The sequence below is a fragment of the Triticum aestivum genome, chromosome 3B (genome assembly GCF_018294505.1).
Source record: "Triticum aestivum cultivar Chinese Spring chromosome 3B, IWGSC CS RefSeq v2.1, whole genome shotgun sequence".
Taxonomy (NCBI): Eukaryota; Viridiplantae; Streptophyta; class Magnoliopsida; order Poales; family Poaceae; genus Triticum; species Triticum aestivum.
The window spans coordinates 236,441,893-236,450,165 of record NC_057801.1 but is presented as its reverse complement, the minus strand read 5'-3'; the positions used below and the strand labels follow the sequence as shown (position 1 = coordinate 236,450,165).

Sequence of the window (8,273 nt, the reverse complement as noted above, 5' to 3'; positions counted from 1 at the left end):
CCCACTACTTTTAGTCATGGGACTAAAACGTATCCAAGCATGCTCTCAGTGACTACTCATCCAACTGGAGATCCAACAATGTGTGAGCACGCGGAGACGTCTACGCCTCTGCCCACGCCCGCCGTATTATATACTGTACCACCGCGTCAGGAGCTCATTCGCCACAGCCCCACTACACGGCCACGCGCGCAACGTGTTGACCGAGAGAGCTACCGGAACCAACACGGCGACGCAGCTACAGTAGCTAGCAAAGCCATGGGGTCCTTGCCGCCGGGAGAGAAGCCGCACGCCGTGATGATCCCCTACCCGGCGCAGGGTCACATCACGCCGATGCTGAAGCTGGCCAAGCTGCTCCACACCAGGGGCTTCCACGTCACCTTCGTCAACAACGAGTTCAACCACCGCCGCCTGCTGCGCTCGCAGGGCGCGGACGCGCTGCATGGCCTGCCCGCGTTTCGGTTCGCTGCCATCGCCGACGGCCTCCCGCCGTCCGACCGCGAGGCCACGCAGGACGTTCCTGCGCTGTGCTACTCCACCATGACCACCTGCCTCCCCGGGTTCAAGGAGCTCGTCGCCAAGCTCAACGAGGAGGCCGAGACCTTCGGTGGCGCGCTGCCGCCGGTCACCTGCGTGGTGGCCGATAGCACCATGACCTTCGCCCTCCGCGCCGCGCGGGAGCTTGGCCTCCGCTGCGCCACGCTCTGGACCGCCAGCGCTTGTGGTTTCATGGGCTACTGCCACTTCAAGGATCTAGTCCACCGCGGGCTCTTCCCTCTCAAAGGTATATCTGTCAACTTACATAGTTTGCAAGTTGGATTTTTATTTGGTACTATGTGGCTATGTGTGTGTGCTTGGATAGAAATTAATTAAACTGGAGGCAACATAGTAATTACTAACTCCGCTATGTTGTCTCAACATAGCCGGTCCCAAGCCCGGGTAAAGGAGGAGGGTTGTGATAGGCTTGGCGAGCCAACGTAAAAACTCAGCCAGTCTTATGGAGATGAAACCCAAAAGATTTTCGTTGGGGCGTAACCCTCTCAGCGACGCGCCACATCGGAACCCGGGTGTGGTGGAAAATGGGCAAGGGCCGGGCCGTCACCCCCAAGTGGCGCGCCGTATCTTGATCCGGATACGGTGGCAAGTGAGCGAGGATCGGGTCGTCGCATCCTTAGTGGCGCGCTACATCGGCGCCCGGATATAGTGGAAAATGAGCAAGGGTCTTCGCATTTGACTCGACGAGTGCGAAGGGTAAGGAAGCTAGCGAGCCTAGTAGGATTCGCTTAGGTAGCTGGAACGTAGGGTCTCTGACAGGGAAGCTTCGGGAGCTAGTTGATGCAGCAGTGAGGAGAGGTGTTGATATCCTTTGCGTCCAAGAAACCAAATGGAGAGGACAGAAGGCGAAGGAGGTGGAGGATACCGGCTTCAAGCTGTGGTACACGGGGACGGCTGCAAACAGAAATGGCGTAGGCATCTTGATCAACAAGAGCCTCAAGTATGGAGTGGTAGACGTCAGGAGACGTGGGGACCGGATTATCCTGGTCAAGCTGGTAGCTGAGGACTTGGTTCTCAATGTTATCAGCGCATATGCCCCGCAAGTAGGCCACAATGAGAACACCAAGAGGGAGTTCTGGGAAGGCTTGGAAGACATGGTTAGGAGTGTACCGATTGGTGAGAAGCTCTTCATAGGAGGAGACCTCAATGGCCACGTGGGTACATCTAACACAGGTTTTGAAGGGGCGCATGGGGGCTTTGGCTATGGCATCAGGAATCAAGAAGGAGAAGATGTCTTAAGCTTTGCTCTAGCCTACAACATGATTGTAGCTAACACCCTCTTTAGAAAGAGAGAATCACATCTGGTGACTTTTAGTAGTGGCCAACACTCTAGCCAGATTGATTTCATCCTCTCGAGAAGAGAAGATAGGCGTGCGTGCCTAGACTGTAAGGTGATACCTGGGGAGAGTGTTGTACCCCAGCATAAGCTGGTGGTTGCTGACTTCCGCTTTCGGATTCGTGTCCAGCGGGATAAGCGTGCCAAGGTCGCTAGAACGAAGTGGTGGAAGCTCAAGGGGGAGGTAGCTCAGGTGTTCAAGGAGAGGGTATTTAAGGAGGGCCCTTGGGAGGAAGGAGGGGATGCGGACAATGTGTGGATGAAGATGGCGACTTGCATTCGTAAGGTGGCCTCGGAGGAGTTTGGAGTGTCCAGGGGAAGGAGAAGCGAAGATAAGGATACCTGGTGGTGGAATGATGATGTCCAGAAGGCGCTTAAAGAGAAGAAAGATTGCTTCAGACGCCTATACCTGGATAGGAGTGCAGACAACATAGAGAAGTACAAGATGGCGAAGAAGGCCGCAAAGCGAGCTGTTGGTGAAGCAAGGGGTCGGGCATATGAGGACCTCTACCAACGGTTAGGCACGAAGGAAGGTGAAAGGGACATCTATAAGATGGCTAAGATCCGGGAGAGGAAGACGAGGGATATTGGCCAAGTCAAATGCATCAAGGACGGAGCAGGCCAACTCTTGGTGAAGGACGAAGAGATTAAGCATAGATGGCGGGAGTACTTCGACAAGCTGTTCAATGGGGAGAATGAGAGTTCTACCATTGAACTGAATGACTCCTTTGATGAGACCAGCATGCGTTTTGTGCGGCGCATCCAGGAGTCTGAGGTGAAGGAGGCTTTAAAAAGGATGAAAGGAGGCAAGGCGATGGGCCCTGATTGTATCCCCATTGAGGTGTGGAAAGGTCTCGGGGACATAGCGATAGTATGGCTAACCAAGCTTTTCAACCTCATTTTTCGGGCAAACAAGATGCCAGAAGAATGGAGACGGAGTATATTAGTACCAATCTTCAAGAACAAGGGGGATGTTCAGAGTTGTACTAATTACCGTGGAATTAAGCTGATGAGCCATACAATGAAGCTATGGGAGAGAGTCATTGAGCACCGCTTAAGAAGAATGACAAGCGTGACCAAAAATCAGTTTGGTTTCATGCCTGGGAGGTCGACCATGGAAGCCATTTTCTTGGTACGACAACTTATGGAGAGATATAGGGAGCATAAGAAGGACTTGCATATGGTGTTCATTGACTTGGAGAAGGCCTATGATAAGATACCGCGGAATGTCATGTGGTGGGCCTTGGAGAAACACAAAGTCCCAGCAAAGTACATTACCCTCATCAAGGACATGTACAATAATGTTGTGACAAGTGTTCGAACAAGTGATGTCGACACCGATGACTTCCCGATTAAGATAGGACTGCATCAGGGGTCAGCTTTGAGCCCTTATCTTTTTGCATTGGTGATGGATGAGGTCACAAGGGGTATACAAGGAGATATCCCATGGTGTATGCTCTTTGCGGATGATGTGGTGCTAGTTGACGATAGTCGGACGGGGGTAAATAGGAAGTTAGAGTTATGGAGACAAACCTTGGAATCGAAAGGGTTTAGGCTTAGTAGAACTAAAACCGAGTACATGATGTGCGGTTTCAGTACTACTAGCTGTGAGGAGGAGGAGGTTAGCCTTGATGGCCAGGTGGTACCTCGGAAGGACACCTTTCGGTATTTGGGGTCAATGTTGCAGGAGGATGGGGGTATTGATGAAGATGTGAACCATCGAATCAAAGCCGGATGGATGAAGTGGCGCCAAGCTTCTGGCATTCTCTGTGACAAGAGAGTGCCACAAAAGCTAAAAGGCAAGTTCTACAGGACGGCGGTTCGACCCGCAATGTTGTATGGCGCGGAGTGTTGGCCGACTAAAAGGCGACATGTTCAACAGTTAGGTGTGGCGGAGATGCGTATGTTGAGATGGATGTGTGGCCACACGAGGAAGGATCGAGTCCGGAATGATGATATACGAGATAGAGTTGGGGTAGCACCAATTGAGGAGAAGCTTGTCCAACATCGTTTGAGATGGTTTGGGCATATTCAGCGCAGGCCTCCAGAAGCTCCAGTGCATAGCGGACGGCTAAAGCGTGCGGAGAATGTCAAGAGAGGGCGGGGTCGATCGATTTTGACATGGGAGGAGTCCGTTAAGAGAGACCTGCAGGATTGGAGTATCGACAAAGAGCTAGCTATGGACAGGGGTGCGTGGAAGCTTGCTATCCATGTGCCAGAGCCATGAGTTGGTTGCAAGATCTTATGGGTTTCACCTCTAGCCTACCCCAACTTGTTTGGGACTAAAGGCTTTGTTGTTGTTGTTGTTGTTGTTGTTGTTGTTGTTGTTGTTGTTGGAGGCAACATAGTAATTACTAGTTTGTTATTGGTGCAGAAGAGGCTCAGTTGAGCGATGGATACTTGGACACGACCATCGACTGGATACCGGCGGCGCCCAAGGACCTGCGGCTGCGTGACCTCCCGAGCTTCTTCCGCACCACCGACCCCGATGACATCATGTTCAACTTCTTCATCCACGAGACGGCCGGCATGTCGCAGGCGTCGGGGGTGGTCATCAACACCTTCGACGAGCTCGACGCGCCACTGCTTGATGCCATGTCCAAGCTCCTGCCGCCCGTCTACACAGTGGGGCCGCTCCATCTCACGGTTCGCAACAACGTGCCGGAGGATAGCCCCGTCGCCGGCATCGGGTCCGACCTGTGGAAGGAAGAGGATGCGCCCCTCCGGTGGCTCGACGGCCGACCGCCGCGCTCCATGGTGTACGTCAACTTCGGGAGCATCACGGTGATGTCGAACGAGCACTTGCTGGAATTCGCGTGGGGGCTGGCCAACACCGGCTACGCCTTCCTGTGGAACGTGCGGCCTGACCTCGTCAAGGGCGACGGGGCCGCACTTCCAACGGAGTTCTCCGCGGCGATGGAGGGACGGAGCATGCTGTCGACGTGGTGCCCGCAGGAGAAGGTGCTGGAGCACGAGGCCGTTGGGGTGTTCCTGACGCACTCCGGGTGGAACTCGGCGTTGGAGAGCATCTGCGGCGGCGTGCCGATGGTGTGCTGGCCGTTCTTTGCGGAGCAGCAGACCAACTATCGGTACAAGTGCACGGAGTGGGGCATCGGAATGGAGATTGGGGACGATGTGAGGAGGGCCGAGGTCGAGGCCATGATACGGGAGACCATGGAGGGGGAGAAAGGCCGAGAGATGCGGCGGCGCGTGCTGGAGCTCCGCGGGAGCGCGGTGGCCTCCGCACGGCGTGGCGGAAGGTCCATGCGCAACGTTGATAGGCTCATCCACGAGGTGCTGCTGGCTTGACACAAGCTGGTAAATGGTTCGACGATTCTATTTATCACAAAGGTAGTTTTGTTGCTTACTACACATGGAAGATCACGAACGATTTATCTCTAAAGACAGAGACGATGGATTTATTACATGGGCATTTGTAGCATTGTTCACATCGAGCAGAACATTGTTTCTCCGAAGTTTTCCTCATGCATTATTTTTTTTAGAACGCCGATAAGTGCCATACGTGTAGATGTTAGGAAATCTGTCCACACATTTTGTGTGGTGTATAAGAGAAACAGCCCACACATCTATGTGTGGGCAAAACAAGTAATGTCCATACACCCTCTTTTTTCCCCTCCCGATCCCTGTAACACGCGTGCGTGTGGGTGAAATAGATAACGCACACACGCCCCGTACGTCATGCCTCGTACATTATGGTCCCGCACGCTCCGCGTGACAGTCACCGCACGCCCGCAGTTGCCATGGTCTAGACCCTCGTCCATGTTCGTTAACTGCAGTTGCCATGTCGCTGAACTACGGTTGCCATGTCGGACAACTACAGTTGCCATGGTTGCTCAACTGCAGTTGTCATCTCATGTCAAAAGTTCCAGATGCCATTTTTTGGCAACTGCGGTTGTTGCCATGTATGGTCTGGTTTACTATAGTTGTCATGATTTGAAAACTTTAGGGGTTTGCTACCTACTAACATTAGGCAGTTGCCATGTATGGTCTGGTTTATTACAGTTGTCATGATTTGAAAACCTTAGGAGTTGCCACCTACTAACAATAGACAGTTGCCGTATAGCGTTACAAAAGGACATGGCAAAACAACATGTTCGGGTAAAAAAGAGAGAGTTGCCATCTGCTTACAAGTACACTAGGGCAGTTGCCCTGTACCCTGCAAAATACATGGCAACTGACATGTTCGGATAAAAAAAAGAAGAGTTGCCACCTGCTTATAAAGCACATTAGGGCAGTTGTCATGTACACTGCAAAACACATGGCAAGTGACAACTTGGGTGTGGGAGATGAGACGGGCGTGTGGGCGAGATGACAAATACCCACACATCAGCCCTTGTACGTGAGTGGAAAGTGGTGTGTGGGCGAACTGCTGAACGCCCACACAGCAGCCCCTCCCGTGTGGTGAAACAGCCGTGTGGGCGACCGGATGAACGCCCACACACCAGCCCAGTCCTACGTGACACTAGAAACATGCCAAGATTCGTGCGCTCACAAACGGACGCGGATCCATGCGTGTGGGCAAGATGCAAACGCCCACACGTGTGGGCGTTAGTGTTTTTGTTTTTCTATGATTTAGTTCCCTTTTCTAATACCGCTCTATGAAGAGTAAGCCATTTTGTAAATTGAGATCCATGAAGGCTTTAATTTTGGATATTTCAAAATTCAAGCTTTTCAGTTTGCAATTTTTGTGTGTACCTTCCATATGCTAAAAAAACCATACATATGCTAAAAAGCTGCAGTTTTTTTGTGTACCTTTCATTTTAACGTATTTCAATTTGAAAATGAAAATTTACACACATGTACATTATGTCTCTAGGTATTAGTGAATTTTTCATAGTATTTTTTGAAACTGAATATTTTGATTTTTAAAGTTTCCAAATTTGAAAGCAGAACATGTTTCACAACCTGATGTGCACAACTAAATCCCAGTCATTGTTGCACCTCTAGATTCATGACATCTACTCGTCGACTTGTACAATGTGCTCTCATTTTTACAAGTATCCTTCATTTCATAGTAGAGCGTGTCTTAGATTTTTTTAAAGGTTTTTTTCACATTACAACTCGTATTAGATCAAGTGTGGTAAGCCAGCTAAACGACCCCTCTTCTGTTGAGGAAAAATAAATAAATTTTACCCGGGGTCTCACCTAGTCTTACGTGGCTAACCAACAAAAGTCCAAGCGAGTCCCTACGCAACGTCTAGTGTTTTAATCCTCTCGGCGATTCCATCAGTGGTGAGTTTCTCTCAGATTCGATATGGATCAGCTTTTGAATGGTGATATCATGGGAGCCTCTCGAAGTAATGGGTCACGGGTAGGCTCACCCGAGTCCCAAGATTTACCAAAACTTTGGGCCAGCTCCGCCTAGCTGGGCCCCAAGCTGAAACTCCGCCCTCTGGGGCCGGCTAGCTCAGTGGCCGGCTGCCAGAGGGCGGGTGACCCAAGACTATGGCACTCCGAGCTACCGACTCCTGGCGGCCGCCTTCCGAAAAGGGCAGCAACGGGCAGGCGGCCACCACACAACTACGGGTAGCCAAGCTCCCATCAAGAGTACAAGGCAAGGCATGGCTACAGTGAAGCACGTCGCCTCCCACGCTCGAGACGGGCGTGGCTACAGTGCTCCGTACAGATGGAGATCTCCGCACGACGGAGCACTGTGCCATATCTACCCTGACGTCGTTCCGGACAGGCGGAGTCCTGTTCCCCACGACGGCCTGTCGGTACGGCCCGCCGGAGGCGGGCCCTATCAGGCAGTGACCCCAAGGAAGACGACGGAAGCTCGACCAAGCGGATTCAAGAGGAGCCGGCCTCCAGCAGGCGGCCGTCCCTTATCCCGAGGCATGCACGCCGTTAAGCTGATGAGACCAGGTGTGGCTATAGTGGCCTCTCGCCAGGCGGCGGGACTGTAGCACGCAAAGGTGACCAAGCTCTCGTCACCAACGATGCGGCTACAGTAAGCAGCCACCAACCAGTCGGCGGGGCCCACCAGGCGGCGGGCCCCAGCGGTCGGCGGAGAAGCCGGAGGCTGGAGACACTGACAGCCGGGCCCAGCAGCCGTCCAGATTACCATTGTACCCTTGGGGGTAGGCCTATATAAACCCCCCAGGCCACCCATGCAAAGGGTTCGACCCCATTAGAATTAGCCACCCTTTAGAGCAGGAAGAGAGCTAAGCCTTGCCTCCTCCTACCTCTAGCGCACAGCTCGAGGAGCACCATTGTACCACTTGTGCCTTAGTGATCATGCGGAGACCCCGCAGAGCAGGACTAGGGGTGTTATCTCCTAGGAGAGCCCCGAACCTGGGTAAAGTACGTCGGCGTTCGTGTCTACGCCTTATCCCGCTTCCAGGCATCAGCGACGTTCTACTCG

At 52.6% G+C, this 8,273-nt stretch overlaps 1 protein-coding gene across 2 annotated transcripts; it reads left to right on the top strand.

Moving 5' to 3' along the window:
• The first annotated feature begins 240 nt into the window (after window positions 1-240).
• Window positions 241-5,197, top strand: LOC123065271 (7-deoxyloganetin glucosyltransferase-like). 2 transcript variants are annotated; one of them, XM_044488607.1, is made up of 3 exons: window positions 256-789; window positions 3,177-3,191; window positions 4,274-5,197. In XM_044488607.1, the coding sequence occupies exons 1-3, from the start codon at window positions 256-258 to the stop codon at window positions 5,195-5,197; spliced, it is 1,473 nt and encodes a 490-aa protein (XP_044344542.1). The 2 variants fall into 2 exon arrangements, with proteins under 2 accessions (XP_044344543.1, XP_044344542.1); XM_044488608.1 differs by lacking the exon at window positions 3,177-3,191 and having other exon boundaries at window positions 241-781; window positions 4,263-5,197.
• The last annotated feature ends 3,076 nt before the right edge of the window (window positions 5,198-8,273 follow it).

Coding starts and splice junctions, on each gene's coding strand:
- LOC123065271 (XM_044488607.1), top strand. CDS start 256: ATGGGGTCCTTGCCGCCGGGAGAGAAGCCGCACGCCGTGATGATCCCC.